The sequence below is a fragment of the Lissotriton vulgaris genome, chromosome 4_1 (assembly GCF_964263255.1).
Source record: "Lissotriton vulgaris chromosome 4_1, aLisVul1.2, whole genome shotgun sequence".
NCBI classification, from domain to species: Eukaryota; Metazoa; Chordata; class Amphibia; order Caudata; family Salamandridae; genus Lissotriton; species Lissotriton vulgaris.
The window spans coordinates 2,011,809,247-2,011,831,184 of record NC_141691.1 but is presented as its reverse complement, the minus strand read 5'-3'; the positions used below and the strand labels follow the sequence as shown (position 1 = coordinate 2,011,831,184).

General features: G+C 44.8%; 1 protein-coding gene across 2 annotated transcripts in view; it reads left to right on the top strand.

Annotated features, from left to right (window-relative positions):
• LOC147724873 (microtubule-actin cross-linking factor 1, isoforms 6/7-like) overlaps positions 1-21,938 on the top strand; it is a 540,420-nt gene that overhangs the window by 505,180 nt on the left and 13,302 nt on the right. For both annotated transcript variants that reach the window (XM_086966403.1, XM_086966402.1), the window contains exons 38-39: positions 211-386; positions 2,977-3,151. In XM_086966403.1, the coding sequence (XP_086822529.1) occupies positions 211-386; positions 2,977-3,151 (351 nt within the window). The remainder of the gene's footprint in view (positions 1-210; positions 387-2,976; positions 3,152-21,938) is intronic.

Genomic DNA, 21,938 nt, shown 5'->3' with positions numbered 1-21,938 from the left:
AGATACTAAACATGAAATGATAATGACTTCTGTTACTATCAGTTTATTTTTCCTTTTACACTGTTCTGAGAGCAGTGGGGTGACGCTCCTCCATTTTAGCTGAGGAGCCACCACTGCCTTTACAACATGGTGGCCTTTACCTGTCTCTGCAGTTGAGTGTGGATAGCTTTAAGATGCTGTGTTGTTTACTTCTGGTTTTCTTCTGAACAGTGAAAGGCAGAACAAACCTGAAGATTAATGAGAAGTACCTGTCTCCTGATTCCGTTGCCGCCTCCCCCTTCAAGTGTGGCAGTAATGGGTCCAAGATGCTGTCCCCCAGCAGGTCCAATTCCAGCCTCAGTCTGTACAGCAGCATGTCCGCCCCCAGCAGCCCGCTGACGAGAAAGGTAAGCCCTGGAGACCAATGTGGCCATTAGTGCCATGGGGATCCCAACATGAGAAGAAGGGTATTGGATGGTTTGGCAGGCGTAAATACTGGGATGAGGAGAGAAGAGGAACTATTGTATATGTCTCGGTAACCCCTTCAATGCATCTTTCTTACAATGGATCTGTGATGGGTCGCTGTGAATGGAATACTCAGTGCTTAGCTGTCAGTAATCGGGTTATTAGTTGAGGGGGGTAAGTACCCACCTCAAGTAATAATCATAATCCTTGTTAGCGTGAATCACTAAATTCACTACATTAACCTAAGCTCAACCCCCTTCCGCAGAGCAGACAGGCTTAACTTAGAGGCATTGTGTAAAGTATTTTTGAAATACTAAAACGGTGAAAAGTTTAAAATGAAAAACAATAAAAATATACAAAAACAAATGTAATAAGCAAAATTACACCAAAATGACAAAATACAATAAAGGGAACCGAAGATATGAATTTTTAATGTTTTAAGTGGAAATGGCTCCAAGAAGCACAAAGTGTCAATAATAGTCAGTGGACATAGATCAGGACCAAGATGTAAATAGATGCCCTTCACGATGGAGCACCGGTCGGCTCACTAACCAGGTTTGTCATGGTCAAAGATGTTTACCTTCTGAGTTTAGTCCTTTTACCCCTTCCGTGTGGGGCTGTTTCCCCCGCTGTGCTGGGGGGCGGGGGGGCGGCGCGTACAGCGCCCCCATGCTCATGACGAGCTGAGCTCATCATGACCGCGCACGTTCCAATGGAACGTTCAGCACAGCAGGGGAATCAGCCCAGCATGCGAGCGTTCCACGGAACGGGCGTGGTCATGACGAGCTCAGCTCGTCATGAGCACCGTAGCTCATGAAGAGCTGACCTCGTCATGAGCACCCAAGGAGTTAAGCAATCTGCCACATAAGTGCACTTCTATAGTATTGGCCCCACCCCCCAATGATCCCGGGGGAGCACCTTTAGAGATTCCCAGGGTGGCAGACAAAGGCCAACAGGAGAGTCCAGTCTAGGTCTAGTTGCCATTGGACAGCTGGGCAGTTGCAGGTAAAGGCCTTTGTAGCTTCTACTGCCTTGTGTCCTTGTAGCTTGAACAGGGTGCTTAGTCGCCCCACTTCAACACAAAAAAATCAAAGCTGCTGAGGCGGTCATTGATGTCCTGTGGGGCTTTCACACCTGCAAGGTTTTCTAGCTAATTGTGTGCACACATTCTTATAACGACTCTTCGCTGGTTCACTGTGTGATGGGAGCCGATAATGTGGCAGAGGGTGACACTGTGTGAGTTTGAAGGTCCTACCATTACCTGCACCAACCTCGAAGTCTTCCACACTCACTTTCACTTGCTTTCATTGTTGTACCTTTTTAAAATCACCTTCCCTCAAATAATATCGGCTTTTTGAATCTGAACGTGAACAGTAAACTATGTCAACTTTTTCAAGCAGTTTGACTAAGATTCCATCGTTTGTCATGTTAGGTAAAAAGAAAAATCACATAGAAGTTCATAATTGTGGAGTGTGGCAAATCACTAAATCCAATAACACTGATAATTCAATAGCCTCCCTCTATGGAGAAGGGCTAATCAATTATGTGCAGTGTTTTTTATTTATTTTTTAATATCCAATAAAAGTTATGATCCATTTTGCATTGCTTAGTACGTATTCCATAATCAAGATTAGCTCAGAGCATTTTAATGTACTACCTATCTTCTATGGACTCTGATACAGGTAAGGAGTTCTGGGAAATAGAATCCTCTGGGTTTGGCTGCTGAAGACTTGTAACAAACAGAGGTATTTGGTTCGAAGAGACTAATAGATTGAGTTTAGTTGTGGTCTATACTTCTGCATGGACGTTGCCAGCAGAAAATAATTCAGATAATATTCCCATACGTTCTTTCATATTCTTTCGTCTCCAACTAACTTGCAATACTATGTAATTCAGATCCGTAGCTAACATTACTCTTCTTTGTTTCACTGCCTGTCCAAACAAAGAAAACGCACCTTACTAGCATTTCTCTTGCTTAAACAGGAAAGGCTGCAATGTTACTATGTTAAGGCTCCCTTCTTTCTGCTCCCAACAGAGTGTTTTCATTTCGTTTCACTTCTGAAATATCTTTCCACGTTTGAGGGAAGCATCCACATAATAATTTCCTCATCAGACCGTCCCTGTATTCCACACCCGGAGTATACTCGCTCTTTGACTTACCTTGATATTGTTGATGCTTGGACTCTCCAACCTGCAGTAGAATGTCAGACCTCCTACTGCTTTTACTCACCTTGGCAGTGTTCCAGCAATCCCAGCAGTGTTATCCATTATACAATAATTATTTTCTGTGGCCTACTGTTTCCTACAATGTTTTTTCCACTTTCATTTAATCTTACACTGTCCAAAGCCTTTACATTGTTGGCACTTATTTGCAGTGTCCCCTAAATCCCACTTGAAGTCTCCCATGCAAATTCATCCTTGTGAACACCTTACTTTGATAACTGTTATTGATATTTTGTTTATTAAGTACAGATTCTGGAAGTCTGGGCCCATCTTAACTTTTAACAAGGTCCATCTGCCCTTCTCTTTCAGTCTGTGTTGCGTAGGGCACGCTCCGGAGACAGGTGTCACCGGTCAAGAAACTCCCTGGTTACAGATGGAGCCGACCTGAAGTTCACAGCTACAGAAGACAACAAAACCAAGACTGTGTCCAGGAATAACTCCTTGTCAGAGACTAGAGTGGGCACTATGACTGATGTGGAAATTGGTGGGTATCCTGCTTTCTCTCGAATCATTTTGAAATGTATATGTTGCCAGTTAATCATTTGCTGTTTTGTGGCCCCACTTCAACCAGCTACCTAATACCTCTGTGTTTCTGAGGTGTGTACCCTGCTCTTCTTTAATGGGGTTACCCTTCTTTCTGACAGTGGCTTCTAGCTGCAGATTCCTCACCTTGTGATTTTCCTCAGGCGTCAGACTGAGTCCAGGAACTTTTGCTAGCAATTCTCTTGGACATAAACAGGTGGTACAAGGTCCCCCCCTGTCTGATCCTTACCGCCCTGCATGTGTTATTTGGGCCCCCATATATGCACTGGGAAGAAAAGGTACCCCCTTATAAATAATATTAGAGGTCTGGGACAAAGGGGGGAAACAAACCAATTATAATGAATGCAGGGTCCCATAGACCTATATTGCTTCACAAAGGGCTATTACATTCAATATATACTCATTGTAACAATTGCCTTCACTTATTTCTTTATTTTAGTAATCCTTTCTTTTGTATTTTTTTTATAAAACATTTCAGATAATCGATATACTGTGCATAATGGAAATACAATCAATTGTAATTAATACACAAAGCAGTGCATTTTTTGGGGACAATTTTCAGTACTGATACAATTAGTTATTTACATCGATTCTTGTTGAAATGCACATGATTTGTCAAGCAAAGGCCTTTAAACTGATAAATATAAAATGCACCTAAGAAAAGAAAGTTTTACAAAAAACATTCCTTGCAGATGTACTGATTTCATACCCCCAAACACACATTCCCACTCACTTCTTTCACACAAGATTACTAAGCAAACTCCAGACCGTCCAGAATGCGGCAGCCAGGCTTGTCCTAGACCTCCCCCACCGCAACCACACCACCCAACACCTCAGAGATCCCCATGTCTCTAGGCCGTTTGGAGCACAGGCTGACTCAACCTTAGAAAAGTTTGAAGGGAGCCTGGCAATAGCTCACTCCCTCTTCCCTAGGCCAGACATCTCAGCAGTTCCCCCAGCAACTCTGCCCCTTTCCAGGCTTCAGCAGAGGATACCAACAGAGGTGACGTCAGTGCCATGCCTCCGCAACAGGCCTCTGTCCTTTCGGGGAAGAGGCGAGGGAATAAACCAACAGCATTCAGGCCCTAGGAGCAACATGCTACCCTGACCACAGCCAATCTAATCGCCATCGCAGGGAATGTGTTGTGTCAAGGCTACGTTGTGTTGAGTACCCAACACAGCTCTGAATGGGAGCTCAGGACACCTTTTCCGCCCTGCCTCTGCCTCTTCTGACCAATCTGTTAAAAAATATCAGGAAAGACCTTGTCTGAGCCATCCTAGTAGGACTGGGCAAGGAGAAACTTTCTGCCATGATCACTGGTCTCCTGATCCAGCTGCCCTTTCGTGAGGACCTCCTGTCACATCATCCTTGGAGGGTCCTGCACCTGAGCCTGCAGAACCTACAGTTCCATGCTTGGAGATTGAACTGTGCCGGTTACTGATCTTTGATTTTCATCCTGAAGTGGTTGGAGTCCTCCCGCCAGCCAGGCGTCCATCTATCAAAACTGTTTATGCAGGACACTGGGAGACATTTGTTGCCTGGTGTTCCTTTTGCAACATTCAACCCTGGAATTCAAAGTTGTCAGACTAGCCAGCCCTCTCCTAGTCACCGCCTGTGATGTGTTTTTTGAAGGCGCTGATCGATCTGTTCCTGCCGACACCATTTGTCATGTCGCAGTGGGACCTTAATTTGGTCCTCACTTTCCTGATGTGCACTCTCTTCAAACCAATACAGAGCTGCCACCTCCATCTTCTATCCATCAAGACGACGTTCCTTGTTGCCATTATATTGAGAAGGCAGCTAGCTCAAGGCGTTGTCTGCGGCACAGCCATATACTTCATTCTTCCCATACAAGCGAGTCCTCCAGGCGTCTGGACCCTTAGTTTTCTACATTGACCACACCAGAGAATACTGACAAGCTGACCAGCTATTCATCAGTTGTTCTGAATTAAACAAGGGTTTCTCAAGTCTAAAATCTTAACGTGTGCACACTGCCATATTCTGATATCAGTGGCTCTGCTTCCAACTGCGCTTGCACATACCAGAAAGAAACTGACACCAGCATGCGGAAGTGGCACACATATGGGGGCCCGATGTCCCATTCATTGGCGGGATAAATCTGATCTACAGTTGCAGTATGTCTCCTTCCGACAAGTGATGGAATTGCTACCAAAAGATTCAGAATCCACTCTGGCGCCTGGTGAAACTCACAACATGAGGAATTTGCGGTTAGATAGTCTCTACCAGAAATGGTGTTACCAAAGGTAAGTAACCTGTTCTCAGTCTTTTGGTCCCTTGCTGCTTTGTGGATATTGTGTTTGTATATTAAGTATTAGTCCAGAAAGGTCCTGAAGTGTTATGCTCTATAACTATTTAAGTCTGGTTGTTCCAGGACAAGTACGGGATGGGTCAGACGTCGATTGACTTTGGGAGCAAGATCAGTGACACCCTTGCTCCTTTCCAGGAATATTTGAGTGGCAAGAAGTGGCTGAATGTTTTTTGGTATTTTTTTCTCAACTTTCCTAAAGACTTTGAGTATGAAGACGGCCCACCTTGTGAGTGACTCCTGTGATTTCTGGAATAGGACTGGGTCCAACCATTACCAGTACTTTGCAACAGAGTTTTTTGCCTCACGGTCTCATATGCCATCGGATTCATCAATGCACAGTCACTGCAGGCCTTAGTGTGGTGCCTCGACATTTGTTTGCGACAGTCCTTCCAATGTTTAAAACCTATTGTTTTGGTAGGTGACATTTCCTTTGGAATGGCGTTAGTGCAGAGGAACTGCTCAAAACTATCTAGATCCAGTCTGCCACTTGGGAAATATTCAAAAGGGGCGAAATCTGCAGTTAGATAGGGCCTTTAGCAGTAAGAGCGTTACTGAAGGACCTTCTATACTGTCATCATTGGATCGCTGAAATATTTACAAGTTTAAAGCTCCCCGCCTGTTGTCGGGCGTGGAGCCCCCAGTATTCTTAAATAGCAGTAAATTGTGTTAAAATGGCAATAGGCATTTGCAACAGTGTTTGTTCAGTAGCACATCCGCCTAATTTGATAAAACCTGAGCATTAGCCAATGAGGTGGAAGTGCCAGCTCTCCCACTCCCCCTGGAGGCCACCATAAATCTGATTTCTACTGCATGTCGTGTAGGAGGGAATCTCCAGGCAGAGTTCTGCTCTAACCTCTCAGTGACCTTATTCTGGGTCTGGTCTACCCTGAGACTGAACCAGTCCTAGCTTCAGCTTTCAGGGTGTTCTGAGTTTAAAATTCCTTTTTTTGCCTGTCCAGGGAGACCCTTTTTCTTTAACTGTTACCAACTATCATCATGGCTGACACAGTAAACTCTTTATTTAAGTCCTGTTCTACCTGTGGCAAAATCATCTGGGGATGATTCTGTGAAAAGTGCCCCACCAATCACTTCACAAAGGCAGTGCAAAAAAGCAATCATGTAGAGTTGCCTGAATTGTACTAATTTCACAAAACAACTGCAGCCACCTCCTTACTCAAAAGAACCTGGAGTTTCTGCAGAAAGACATTCCTGGAAAGAAGAATGCTTGAATGTGCAAAAATCTCCTGCCTATGATAAACAACCAGCATTAAAGAAGAAAAGACCTTTGCCATCGATGGAAGCCCCTTCCTCAACGGCGACCATGAAGAAATTCTCATTGACACAAGAGCACCGCTACACAGTATATGAACCATCATTCATTGTCACTCCTTCCCACGTCAATGACGTCAACAGGGTAGACAATGACACCATTGATGATAGAGTTTAACTGCAGCTACTTATTCACCAATAAAGGTGACTGTAAGTTTACACACCCACATATTTGACTCTGAGTCAGAGGAAAATCTCAGCGGCTAACAGCCCTACAGAATTGGATGTACGCTATGTGCTAGGTTTTGAGTCTGTAATGGATGAGGAGGAACCTTACAAAAAGAATGAATATCAGGATTTTACTCCAGATAATCCAAGCTCCTAAATACCTCCACGCTACATTATAGGACCCTATAATTACCTGTAGCATTCCTATCTTCACTTCAGCAAATGGACACCTTTCAAAAGATTATTGCCTCAGAACTCTACTAGACAAACTATGCGTATTCCACCCAAAAGTGCATGTTTTACCTACTCCACCATTTCCCCGGCTTCCTAGTCCTCCATCACCTCCCCAGAAAGCACCTCCAGAATAATTAACAAACTAATCGTCCCACCAACTCTAAGGTTGATATTCATCTAACTTTATGTATTCAGGTGGCATGAGCAAGAAGGTGAACTATTGCCAGAGAGGACAGAGCTAATAATGATTGGGATCACCACATCATACCAAAGGAGTATAACCCACTCAACCAACCACATGTGTCCGCAGATGATATAGCTCGCTTTCACGCCCTAATGGAGAGAGCAGCTAAAAAGCTCAATTTGCAGATCACTTTGCTAAATAAAAACAATGCTTTCTTTATGACTCTAAGGAACAGCAACGTAAGGCCATAAAATCCATTCCTGTTTAGGATTATGTCTGGTTGGGAGGATTAAAACTGATGAATTAACCAGCAACAGTCCCAGCAGTCATACTACGACTGAACAAGAAGTTTAGTGCCACGGATTCGGCCCCATCACGCCTTACTGGCCTTTCGAAGTCAGACTCTGTCATAACATCAGCAGCCCAACATAGAGCAAAGAACCCTATCGCACCATTGTCCACTACCCCTGACCGAGACAGCAGGCTAATAGATCATTTGGGCCATTGAATTAGTTTCATGGCAGCTACAGTCATTAAAGCTGCTAATTCCTTAGCTATTTTTGGACAATATGATTGCTAAATGGGGCATGATATTTCGCCACCGTTCAACCACATCCCAGAGAACAGAAAGGCTGCTATGGCAATTGTCAAAGAGGGGGAAATCACATCGACAGCTATTATTCATGCAGCACTAGAGGTTTCGACCACAGGCTTCCATCAGCTAGCCGGAGCAGCTATTCTTAGAAGGCATGGTTGGCTCAGATCCAGAGCCTTCTGTACAGAGGTACATAGATCCTTGACATGCCATTCAATGGCCTCGCCCTCGGGAAACGTGGATGAGGCCCTCCAAAGTATCATGCGGGACACAGATACAGTAAAATCACTAGAACTACTACAACAACGACGAATCGGTGCAGGCTCTTTTCGTGGCTCACACAGGTCCCAAGTCCACAGGGGAGAATTCAATCAAATATGGAGGTCAAGAACAACCATACTACCCCCTGCGGCAAACTAGTTATGATCAATGAAATACCCCATCATTGGAACAGAAGAGCTCCTGCGCCAACCAATCTCCAAGAAAACCAAAAGAGAGCTTGACTCTACGCAGCAACCCCTTTTCCCACTCATTCACAGAAAGCGTGGGGAGAATTTCCCTTTTTGCCTCTGCATGGGAGTTCATAACATTGGACCAATGGATGCGGTAGTTGACACACACAGGACACACACTGGAATGTGTACAAAGACCACATGTCTTCCCACCCAAAAAGAACCATCATCTGCACTTGAAGGAGCTGCACAGGAAATGATCTACCATGAACCTCAAAGGAGCTATAGAAAATGTTCCTAAATTCCAAAGAAACCAGGGATTTTATTCCAATTTCTTCTTGATAAGAAAGACAATAGTACAATAGGGACTGATTCTGGACCACAGACAATAAGTTTCTGAAGCAACAGTCTTTCTGAATATTTACACTTCAGGAAGTCCTCCTGATGATCCAGCGAGTAGATTACTTGGCATCCCTGTACCTACAATACACCTAATTCTATATTCCTATCCTCTCTAAGCACAGGAAATACCTCAGGTTTTCATTGGCAGGGCAGTACTACCAATTGAAGAAGCTCCCATTGGCTCTCAAATCAGCACCTCAGATTTTCTCCAAGTGCCTATCACCAGTTGCTGCAACAACAACAAAGTGATTGATGAAATGCTTGGCCTAATCCCAGCCACAGGCAATCGCCCTGGAATGCATTCCAGTTCATCTTTTTTCACCCACCATTCCTTTGTAGACAAAGGCCTTCCTTATGCATATCCATAGCGACCATACTCCTCATGGGAACTGTCCGTCTTGAACTGCCAGACGGGGCCCTCTCCAGAAGAGACCACAAGCAACCCCAGACAAGTTCGACCTACTTAGTTCTCATTAGTTAGTTAGATCTTGAATCCTATGGCACAGTGAGCAGGAGACCCATCACACTTAGGGGGTAAACTGAAATCACAAGATGGTGATTGACAAAATGTATGGCTTAATTGCAGACACTGGCAATCCCTCTGGGCCACATTCTAGTGCATAATTTTTCACCCACCAAGCACTCTTTTCAAAGTGCCGCCTTTATGCAAATACGTACATACCCTGCTCCTCATGGGATTAGCCCCCTCTAGAAGGAACCACAAGCAACCCCAAATTGGATCCAACCTACTTAAGTCTTATGAGGTATAGCTTGAGTACTATGGCACAGTGAACATGAGGCCCACGTCTGTGAATACCCGTTGCACTTAGGGCATAAACCGACAAGGTGATGAATGGAATACTTTACATAATCTCAGCAATGCAAGCATTCCTTCTATCACCTTTTGTGTGTTCGATATACCGCCCTAAGTGGCAAGGATGTGCCCAGACATGGATCCCATGGTCACTGTGCCACTGGATCCAAGCTACACCCGACTGATGACCCTAGTGATGGTGGAACCAGTCATGGGCTGCTTGAGTTCTGGTTCAGAGAGGGGCCTAGCCTGGCAGTTACTTCTGGACTGTTCCTATTGAAGCAGGGTCAAGATTGATTTGCCTATGGCTGAGTCCAACTGAGGGGGCATTGTGGGCAAAAGAATCATCAGTTACAATGGTGCACCAAGTGATTGCCAGTGATTGGACATATTATAGGCATTCCTCCCTTTACTTTTTGTGTTTATAGCACCAGTTGCTGCCTTTCTCAGGCGTCCGGCTCAATCACCAAATATGGAATATTGGCTCATTGAGGGAAAAACAAAGATTTTACACCTGCCTGCATCAGCCATTATCAGAGTTTGGGTCTCAGTACTAAAAAAGAGAAATCTTCTTTGGAGCCACACAAAGATTCAGTTCTTGGGAACGATACTCGGTACGCAGTTGGGGAAGACTCTCCCATAGTCGAGAAGCGTGATAAAACTTCTGACCATGGGAAAAAACTAATCTACCAGACAATCAATCATGGTCAGAAAGTGCAAGTGTCAACTGTGCCGAATGTTATCCTGCATAGGCCTCATTCCCTTAGGAGGGCTTCGAATGAGACTCGTCCAACAAGAACTGGGCGTCCAGTGGAAACAAACTGATGATTCCTGGGTCGTCAACGTCTGAGTCACGGGATGACTGAAACAAGCACTATTATGGTGGAGGTTGCCTGCCATTCTAAAAGTAGGTCTCCCTTTCCAGCCTTTACACAGTAGTGGTAACAACAGATGCGTCCAGTTAAGCCGTTTAAAAAAAATGATTGCTACAAATTTGCTGCAAAACTTTTTTTAAAATATTTTGTGCCCCAGGGGAGGTCGCTCTGTGACCCACCACCAGGCATAAGGGGGCAGGGTATCCCTGCCGACCCCCTTAGAGATATATTCATTTATATATATATATATATATTTTAACTTTTTTGCTAGGACTCAGGACTGAGTCTGGAGTTCTAAAAAGCTTCCCCCTCATAGTTGATAAGGTAGCAGCCTATCAGATTGTAGGAAAGTAGAATCTGCTTTCATGGTCACCCCACTTTTTGCTTGGGGTGATTAGGTTTTACTGACTGGGACCCTGCTAATCAGGACCCCAGTCTCTGTGCTTCTTCTCTAATTTGGACATGGTGAGTACTTAGGTACACTCCAGATTGGCTACTGGTTTACCCTGCTAAGTCCCTAGTACATGGTACTTTGGTACCCAGGGCATAGGCATACCATGGGTCTCCCATGGGCTGAAGCATGCATTATGCCACCCATGAGAGAACACTCAAATTGTAATTACAGGCCTGCCATTGCTGCCTGTGTAAGCTGGTGCTAGCACCACTTACTAAAGATATAGGTTTCCTATATCTAGGGTCACTGCACTTAAAACCTATAAGTCACCCCTAAAGCAGGCCTTTCAATCCTGAAGGCAGGGTGCTCAGTTCAAAGTGTGAGAGTGCCTCTGCATGAGCAGGACACCCCTACAACCGTCAGAGTCCATTCTCCCTGGTTGTAGGTGCATCAACCATTAAGATACAAAGAGTGGCTATTCGTCATTACAGGATGGCTATCTCTAAATTGGCTGTAACCAACCCTGACGTGTTTGGAGGTATGATTCTGTGCACTGTAAAGCTCCTGCAGGAGGCCCTCAGTGCTCCCGGTACCAGTCTTCTAGATCCGGACAGCAAACTATCGCTGCTGCTGACCAGAGACACGTTTCTGCCCTCCTGCTGCTGAGCCAAGCTTGAGCAGGGGAAGGCAGGACAATAGGTTGCACTAAAAAGGCCCTTTGATATTCACTGAAAAAAACAAAGGTTAAAATGACTTTCTAGTTGGGTAAAACTGTTAGTTAAAACATACCGTTTTAAATGTAAAAAAACCCAGAAATTTACCAGTTATAGTTATCTCAAGTAACTAACTGTTACCCTAATGTAAGTATAATTCTCCCCCTTGGCGTGCCCTGCTAACTGCCTCCCATATTACACCACTCATGACATTCTATGACATCCCTAAGAACATTTGCTGCAACATCTAAAATTACATCATTGATGTCAACACTGTGCAATGCGAGGGTGCGACTTTTAGTTACTTTACGGCATGAGTTACAGTTACTGGAAATAACTATTCTTATCCTCTGCACACGCACAAATCATATGCAAAATTTCGCAAGTCAAGGTATACAAACAATGAAGAGTGATTCATATGTTTCTTCTTTATTCTTTTATCCGATATGCCCAGCCAACACGTGTTTCATCGATAGGGGTAGACCCCACCACTTCTTCAGGGCTGTCAGGCTCTGTAGTTCCTAATCTCTATGTCCTATCCGCCGGTTTTCCTTCCGACCCGGCTGGTCTTACATGAAAATACTGTGTCCAAAATACACCAACCTCTATTTGAGTCAAACCCTTGTAATTAGGACACGTGTCTCCCCCGACTACAGGCTGTTATGAGTACAAAATTGCTGTTTGTTTAATCTTCATGTAATCAATCTCTTTTTGGTGAGTTCGCTTTGTATTTGTAAAGTCCATGCCAAGTTCACGTTCTGAACCGGAACTCAGCACGGACTTTACAAATAGGATGCGAACTACAGAGCCTGACAGCCCTAAAGAAGTCATGGGGTCTACCCCTATCGACCAAACATGTGTTGGCTTGGCATAGTGGGTAAAAGAACAAGCATTGGAAATGCAACAGGGCTCGCATTAGGAAAGTTTGAGCTATTGGTCTTATAAATGAATTTTTTTTATTTATGTGTTATTTTTTTAAATGGCTAAATTAATAGCTTTGTCATTTACAATGCCAATAGTTATGTTTCGCAAATGTGACACCTATAGCATTTGTAATGCAACATGTTTTGTATTTATGTGACTTAGATGTATTGATATTACAAATAACACTGGCTTTTAATTTTTTTAAATAATTAATACTTAAATAATTTATTTAATTTGTAATGGCAATAGCTTAAACTTTAGTAAATATGTTCAGTGTTTTTTATTGTGACGAAAATCCAAGAACAGAAGTGAAATATTAACATCTTTTTGTGATTTGTAATAAAGCGTGAAAGCTTGAAAACAGCTTAAAACATTGAAAGAACATATTTGAACCAGTGATGCTGTGGTTGCGCTGAGTGATGCTTTGGTTGCGCTGAGTGATGCTTTGGTTGCGCTGAGTGATGCTTTGGTTGCACTGAGTGATGCTGTGGTTGCGCTGAGTGATGCTGTGGTTGCGCTGAGTGATGCTGTGGTTGCGCTGAGTGATGCTGTGGTTGCGCTGAGTGATGCTGTGGTTGCGCTGAGTGATGCTGTGGTTGCGCTGAGTGATGCTGTGGTAGTGGTGTGTGAATCGGTGGAGCTTAGGGTGCATTGGTGGAGCTGTGCGTGGTGGGTGCATTGGTGGAGCTTAGTTGGAGCATCGGTGGAGCTTTGTGGTGGGTGCATTGGTGGAGCTGTGTGGTGGTGCCTCGACGGAGCTGTGTGGTGAGTGCATCGGCGGAGCTGTGTGGTGGGTGCATCGGCGGAGCTGTGTGGTGGGTACATCTGTGGAGCTGTGTGGTGGGTACATTCGTGGAGCTGTGTGGTGGGTGCATCTGTGGAGCTGTGTGGTGGGTGCATCTGTGGAGCTGTGTGGTGGGTGCATCTGTGGAGCTGTGTGGTGGGTGCATCTGTGGAGCTGTGTGGTGGGTGCCTCGGTCGAGCTGTGTGGTGGGTGCCTCGGTGGAGCTGTGTGGTGGGTGCCTCGGTGGAGCTGTATGGTGGGTGCCTCGGTGGAGCTGTGTGGTGGGTGCCTCGGTGGAGCTGTGTGGTGGATGCATCGGTGGAGCTGTGTGGTGGGTGCATCGGTGGAGTTGTGTCGGTGGAGCTGTGTGGTTGGTGCATCGGTGGAGCTGGGTTGTGGGTGCATCGGTGGAGCTGTGTCGGTGGAGCTGTGTGGTGGCTGCATCGGTGGAGCTGTGTCATGGGTGCATTGGTGGAGCTGTGTGGTGGGTGCCTCGGTGGAGCTGTGTGGTGGGTGCCTCGGTGGAGCTGTGTGGTGGGTGCCTCGGTGGAGCTGTGTGGTGGGTGCCTCGGTGGAGCTGTGTGGTGGGTGCCTTGGTGGAGCTGTGTGGTGGGTGCCTCGGTGGAGCTGTGTTGTGGGTGCATCGGTGGAGCTGTGTAGGTGGAGCTGTGTGATGGGTGCATCGGTGGAGCTGTGTGGTGGGTGCATTGGTGGAGCTGTGTGGTGCGTGCATCGTTTAGCAGCAATAGGGCTCTTTTTCCTATTCTTGCGGAATAGGAAAGGCGAGCCCTAAAATAGGCTCAGGACCTCTACCCTGTGCCCTCTCTGACATACACATTCGCACCCCACCTACTCCACACCAGGCAAAAACGGGGATAGGTCCGACTTGGAAGTAAACTAAAAGCTATAGTCCTACTTTTATGCCTGACCTGTCCCAGTGTTTTGCTTTTCAAAATCTGGCCACCCTATTAGTCTTGGTGTAAACTCAACATTGTGTGATTCTGGGCAAGTAATCCGGCTGTGCCTACAAAAGGGAAGCGTCCTTGTGTAATGTAACTGGTGCTCATGTAAAACGCTTGGAGGTCGAGTAAGGGCTATATAAAAACTGCAAAAAACAAGTGTTCTTGGTCATACGCTGGAGCATGACTGTTGACCCGCAGCCCACTGCATGTCCCAGGATGCACACCCCGAGTCAGACTCCCCCAGAGTCTGTCAAGGAAGAGGCAGGTAGACACCAGGCGTCTTTGATGTATGCGACGGACCCGGCGGAATTACCAGCCATTATTCAATGTACACGTACATCTGAACAACACTGCGCCATTTAAATCCGCCCATTCTTAAACTCCAAAGTGATTGTCAGCCGGGCTCTGAAAGCTCAGAGGTCACAGGGAAATATATTCATCTGCGGCCGGGGCTCCCGTATGCGGCTTTGTGCGCCAAACAGCAATTTGCTCTGACAAGCCCTCTGTAAATGAAATCATAGGAGCGTCCTTAAGCCGTGGGCGTCAGACCAGCCGCCGCAAAGCGACTCTGGCAGGGCCACAAAGGAGCCGGGCAGATAAGGGAGGCAGCGCAGTAACAAAGGCAAATAAAACACCTCCCAGAAAGCGCGGGAAACAATGGCGGGTGTCAGGAGGATGCTGTTCTCACACACAGGCAGGCGGGAGACGGCCCCGGGCTAGAGAGCATCTCGGCATCATGCGCTATCCACTGGGGAGTGGGAGGGGGGAGGAGAGATGCAGAGAGGGAGGAGGGGATGAAATAGAGACTAAAGAGGGTGGACAGAGACGTATGGAGGTAGGGAAGGAAGAACCGGAGCGAAGAAGGGATGAAAAAGGGAGAGAATTCGTGGAAAAACTGTAATGGAGAAAGAAGTGAAGGCAAGAGGGAAGAAAGCAGCCAGGAGAAAGGAATTAAAGATGGACGGAATATAGCTGAGAGGAAAGGAGGGAGTGGGAAGGTCGTAATAAGGAGGAACAGTAGGAAAACAAGCATTGGCGCAGCACGGCAAAAACGAGAGACACGGCCTGGCGGCCGTGAAACTGAAAACAAGGCCGGCCGGCCATGAAAAAGCCTTTGATGCAGCAGGGGGCAATTAGGGGAGGAGAATGGCTGGGCTGAGGCAGAGCGCAAAGCCTTTGATGCAGCAGGGGGCGGAGCGGAAAGAGCTGCTGGAGGCACCAAGCTGACGATTCCATGCTGTGTACGCGCATTTTAATTCATTGCGCTTGCGCAGTGAGTTAAAAAGCACATGCACTGCATGGAATCGCCAGTGGAATCGCCAGTGGTTAAACTCTGGATAAGCCACTATAGAGCTTCGCCAGCTATGCGCAAGCGCATCAGCAGGCGAGCCCTAATAAAGGAGAAACTACTACTACTTAAAATAACTAACTGGTGCATTTCAGTGGCTGTGTAAGTTTAAAACGGTCTACTTTAACTGACATGTTCACCTAACCCCTAAACCTTTGTTTTTTCCAGTGAATATATACATATGCGTTTATACAGCAAGACCCAATACTACCAGGGTTGCTAGAGTTAGCTAAAAGGGACCTAAAATATTCATTTGTGTGTGTCCATATGGTGGTAATATCAAGAGTTAGTAGAAGCAAGTCACCTCAACCACTTTGTTCTCTCAAAGAAAGATACAACAGTTTATGACGGGACTCTTTCGAGTGCTTCCATATGTCGTGGGAGCTCAATACTGTCCGGAGTCGGCTGATACTGCTCCCTTCGAACGGATCCACAAAGTACCACTAAAGTACATATACTGGAAAGTAGCCACTTTCCTATCGCTTACATCAGCATGGTGGATTTGAGAGAGTCAAAAGCGAGAAGGTTATACTGAAGACCAACCCTACATTTATACCCAAGGATCCGACTGATTTCCTTTAAATGGTGACAAAGTCCCACCTTTTCTTCCAGGATGCCAGTCTTTCCTTAACCCTCAAAAGGAGGATAGTCATAAACGTCCTGTAATTGTTTGTCAGGCATCTGAAAGGCTGAGGTGTCTTGGATGGGACCTCTCTGATGTATTTCCCAACATGATGATAGATGTCAACCAGTAGAGTACCCACCATATTTATTAATGTAGGTCGTTGAGGTTTCCTGTACTTTTCAACCTGAGGCCTCTGGATGTAGCTGCAGGTTTAGCATCTGAAATGCTGGGTGTTTGGCACATCATTTTTCAAATGTTTTGTTGAAGAGATTTCTTCCTGATCCTTATATTACTGCTGAGTGGAACCTTAACTTGGGATTGCCTCATGGGATTGCCTCATTTGATGGCTCTGTATTTTGTTACCTAGAATAGTTGTGATGCTAAACCTTCCCTTCAAAACTAGGTCACAATAACAAACTAGCAGGATGAGATTCCGTTTCTTATCGTTGTAGTTGATGCTAAACCAATCAATCTTTCTTATGATGGTCACAACATTCCATCAAAACTAGACCTCTGTCTAGAATTGCAAATCATCACTGACCCTGCCGCTAATATGAACAGCCTACTCCAAACTACCAGATGGGCCCCCCCTTTAAAAAGGAACACACAAGTCCAGATCGGGTTCAGCCTTGCTTGGCCTTCTTAGTGAGGAATAGCTTGAATTATGTGCACAGCGAGCAAGATCCCCATGTTTAGGCATAGATTTTTTTTATTTTATGTTTATTTTATAGAGGTTTATATAGCGCAAACTTGACCCGAATCGGGTATCAGAGCACCTTACATAGCACCAGTTGCATCACACGAGGACACGTTCATTTTTATGTTAGGCACGGGGAGATTAAGTGATTTGCCCAGAATCGCAGGATGTACAGCGTCATTGCTGAGACTCGAACCCAGTTCCACAGATTTGAGGTTGACCACTTTGCCGTTAGGCCGACTCCTCTCCCCCAGGAGTAGAATCGTCCATGTAGTTGTGAAATTCCATATTAAGTAGTCTGTTCCATTGTCAGCTATGTTTACACCTTCACATCCACAGCTCTGTTTACAGGTATAATATTTCCAGCAACAGGACTCTACTTTTCATCTATAGAAGTGTTATCAAGGGTATGGCTATAACGAAGCAGATTAGATGTTGGCCAGCGGCCTTCTTCAGGTAGCCAGTCAAGAGGGCAACATGAAGGATTTGTTGTACATTAAACGCGGGGCAGAGTGACCACTGCTTGTTTTTTGTGGCATATGCCTTTGCAAGACACCTGCACAGCAGTAGTTTAATGTTCTCTCCCTACCTTACCACAACCTCTGTGCTTGATTCAGATGCCAGAACTGTAGAGTTGTTTGGAAGGCCAGGGATACATTTGTTATTAGGTTGTCTTATTTTTACTTATTCACTGCCCATTTGTTAAAATTAGCTTGACATAGCTACGTAATCATTAAAGATAAAGAATATGCAGAGATAATAGTACCTATTGAAAGAAAAGGTTACATACTTTCTGTAACAACTGTTATTTTGGAAGCTGTGATCCTTCTCTAGATTGCTAATCACAGACCCACTTATCTATGTGCTTCTCATATCTTTCTAACACCTACTGGGCTGAGGAATTCAGGGAACTGCCAGGCCTCGGAAAGTGATGTTATGTATGTGCTTGGTCTCTGCATGTCTGGTCAGCATTGCATAAAATCACTTGATACATATCTGGCACCACCCGGCGTCATACACCGCATTTAAAATTGTTTCTCCAGCATTGTATCTTTCACATGCTTGAATCTTCTCCATTATTGAGCCTGGACTCCCACAGTAACATTACCATAGAGTATCATGTTAAACATAGCAATAGAAGTTGCACACATGCCACTTAAGTAGCCTACCCATCTCATTGAAACAGACCAAGCTCCAAATGATGAGGGAAAAGGCACAGTAAAGATCACATGCCCTAGAGTCCACCATCACTCAGGTTTCTACTCCACATGGTATGTGAAGAGAGTTAATTTGAGCTGTACTTGTATCTCTAAATTTAGATCTATTTTGGGTCTTATAATAATAATCTCCAACTCTTAGTCAAGCAGACGCTGTTTTAGAGACTTGCTTCTTGCCCAGTTTGAGTTAGGTCTGGATCTCCTGAAAAAAAAGATATTTATAGACCTGTGGGTAAAATACAGTTGATCCTCTCAAGGAATGCATTTATTGCTTATAGCAAGCCCATAAAACGAAAGACTAAAAGATCTTCGGGAGATTTTCAACAAATACACTTAAAGACAGAGAAGAACAGTTGCTCTTGTGGCTTTAGAAATCCAAGGTGAAAGGGCACAGTTTTTAAGGTGAAGTCTCTGATACTGCATCAAATCCACCTAAGATTAACCCAAAAAAGGGTTAATTCTCAATGTAAAGTAGTCTCCAAAACGATGTCTAATGTGGAAGAAATATAAAAAGAACACTTTGCAGACAGCACAGAAAAGTGCATAAGAAAACTGTCAGGCAGCGCAGTCCATCTCAAAAGTAAGAAACTGCCTTTCTGCATCGTAGTATCTTTATTGAGAGTCATAAAAGTTTGAATGATCTCCTACTGTCTGCGTGAACCCAACACACCGTAATATAGATATGTTGTTCATAGAATATAACACAGGTTGTCAAGAATCATTTTTTTCATAGGATGAAACAACACCTTGTAGCAGTCTATCAAACGTGGGATTTTTTTCTGCAAACCAAACTGGCTCATCCCAGCAATATTATAAAACTACATTTCAACATCTCAGGTACAAAGGCAGATTCGAAATGTGAACAAAGTAAGAAAAAAAAAGTTTGATAGACTTCCAGGTGATCCCTCTACTCTTGATGGCTTGTACTGGCAGTCTGCCGCATCCCCCCCAGTTCTTTTTTTCTGACTCCTGTGAGAAGGATCCAAGTGCATTTAAGAGATTTTGGTTCTTGGTTTTTGCTTCAAAAAATCAAGTCTTTGAGAGTAACTTTCAATTTCTCAATTTTTTTCAACTGTCTAATTAGATTTCTTTCGACATTTAGAGAATATTTTCCTCTCCAGATGCCTTCTCTATTTGACAAGTGCCCCTCCTTCTGTAAAAAGAAAGGAGTTATAGACCCTCACAAGGTCTGTGTAGTGTATCTTCTTCCATCTCACACTGTGAAAGACTGCAATATCTGCCAAAAGATGTACAAAAGATCTCTTAAAGACAGGGAGGTCATTAGACTTTGAGGAATGCCTCAAAGTATGAAGACTAGCGAGGAGAGGAAGAAGAGGAAGCAGCTGCAAGGCACAACCTCTCAAGGCATCAATGCTTAAAAGAATCACTCTCTGATGTGGACTTCCCATGAGGGACATCTTTAGAGAAGAGTGAAGCTAACTAGTTTATCATCGACGTTGTCACTCCAGACGTCATTCAAATCGATGTCAAGGCTATCAACATCGATGTCGAGAGCCTCCGCCCCAATGTGCTTGCTGTCTAAGGTGGGCCCTTACCAACGCAGGCACACAGACAAAGATCTGTCTCCATGACATTCTGCTTCATTGATATCTGAGACAACTGTGTTAGAGACAAAATGATCGACGTCATTGTCAAAGCATCATTCTCAATTCCTGTCGCCTTAAAGTAATCAGAGAAGAACTATTGCACCAATGCCGTCGAGACATCACCGTTTGACGTCTACAATATAGTGACCCTCTCAGAACTTTAACTCTTACTGTCAAAGTGACCATCCTCGGACGATCTAAATGACATTGAGAGGATTCACCAGACATCACAGTGAGTTCTTCTCATTGAAGTGCATAAAAATCATACACTCCCAACACAATTGACATCTATTGTCTGTTTTTTCTCTTTCACCAACGTGTTCTTCAGTAGGCCCTCCGATGGCAGGCTTGTCACCATCTCCATCCTCATATCTGATGAGAAATCAAAGTTCTGGTGTCCAATCTACAACCAAACCTACCAGAAAATGAGGCCTTCTTTCTCACCAGAACCTCATCCTCTACCTTGTAAATCTATCAGCCTGTTATACCATTCAATAATCCAGTTTAAGAACATCTTCATCCTCTGCAGTCACCTCCTCCAGTGATAGTCTCGAAGATCACTACAATGTCTTCTGCCAACCAGGCTCGCTCCTGAAAGAAGCGATGATAGAGCTCTATCACAGTTGAGATTTTCCTTTTCAGGCACAGATGATACCCATTCATCATTAATACCCACATCACCGGCAGCGTCCCTTCTCATGTATTCCCTGTGGATGACCTTAATACTTTCAACTGCGATAAGTAGAGTAACACACCATAACATGCATCTGCTTCAAGACAAATTTCTATTCCAGGATGAAAAGGGAAACTATAGAATGCGTTCCAAATCCAAAATATAGGATTCTATTTTCTTTTTTTCTTATCAAAAAGAGTTCAACAGAACAGAGACCAATATAGATCTGTGACAGTTAAAGGAAAACTCCAATAAATAAACACATTATTTGGAACTGTGTCTTTGGAGGACATTCTTCTAGTGGAAAGAGAATTTGTGACAAAACTTTGACCCTTGATGTTGTTAGCACTCACGGCGGGCTGCCATCGTCAATTGAAAGTGTTGCCATTTGGATTGAAATTGGCTCCAAGAATTTTTACAAAGTGCATGACACCAGTGGCAGCCTATCTAGCGCGACATGATCATCAAGTCTTCCCCTACTTAAACAACTAGTTAATAAAATGATGTTCATACAACTCTACAGCAGCATCTACCCAGCCTGGCCTATAGTTCTTCCGAGAGCTGGGGCTTTCCATCAACTAAGAAAAATCACTGTTGATTTCTCCATAGGCAAATACACTTCCTGGGAGCAGTCTTGGACACTGACCAAGGAAAAACGTTGTAGAAAATGAGCCCGCATTGCTATCGATGCCCAGGCTGCTGGATGCAGGAATCAAGAACAGAGTTTAATTCTCATGAGGAGAGCCAGTCATTTCAGACACGAAGCAAGGTGTCATCGGGAGGTGCTCTAACAAGTGAGCTGAGACTCAACCTTTTATACCTTACAAAACACTTGGCATTACAGTCACAGCATTGTGAAACGAAGGAAAGATAACCCTATAATCCTCGTGTCAATCCCACCCCACATGTGTTCACAATAGGGACCCTTGACCTGCTGATAAGAGGGGAGGGCAATCACGCAGCTGAGTGTCTCATCAACAGTTTAGGATGTGCGCGCCTAATCATAGCCAGGGGGTGGGGTGGCCAGGATCAATAGTGGGTCCTTTGAAGAGGAGTGACTTCATACAATAAGGGCAGTAAATGGTATCTCCTGGCTTAGGCGATGGCCTCGGACATGTGTGGTCAGCCGGACTCGGGGGAAGGGGTCATCAAAGGAGTGGTATTCATGCCGCGTGGACAATCGAGCGCGGAGGGAAGGCTGGTCAACAGAGGGGCATTCATGGAAGGAAAGGAGGTGTTGGTCAGGCGCGGTCGTGGTTCTCAAGGACAGGGTCTTGCAGAAGAAGAAGGTTTACGGCCTGCTCATGTGAGGAGAAGGGAGGGGGAGCCAGGGTGGACACGGGGACAGAGTCACATAGAGAGAGAGAGAGAGAGAGATCTTATGACCCGTACATGAGAGAG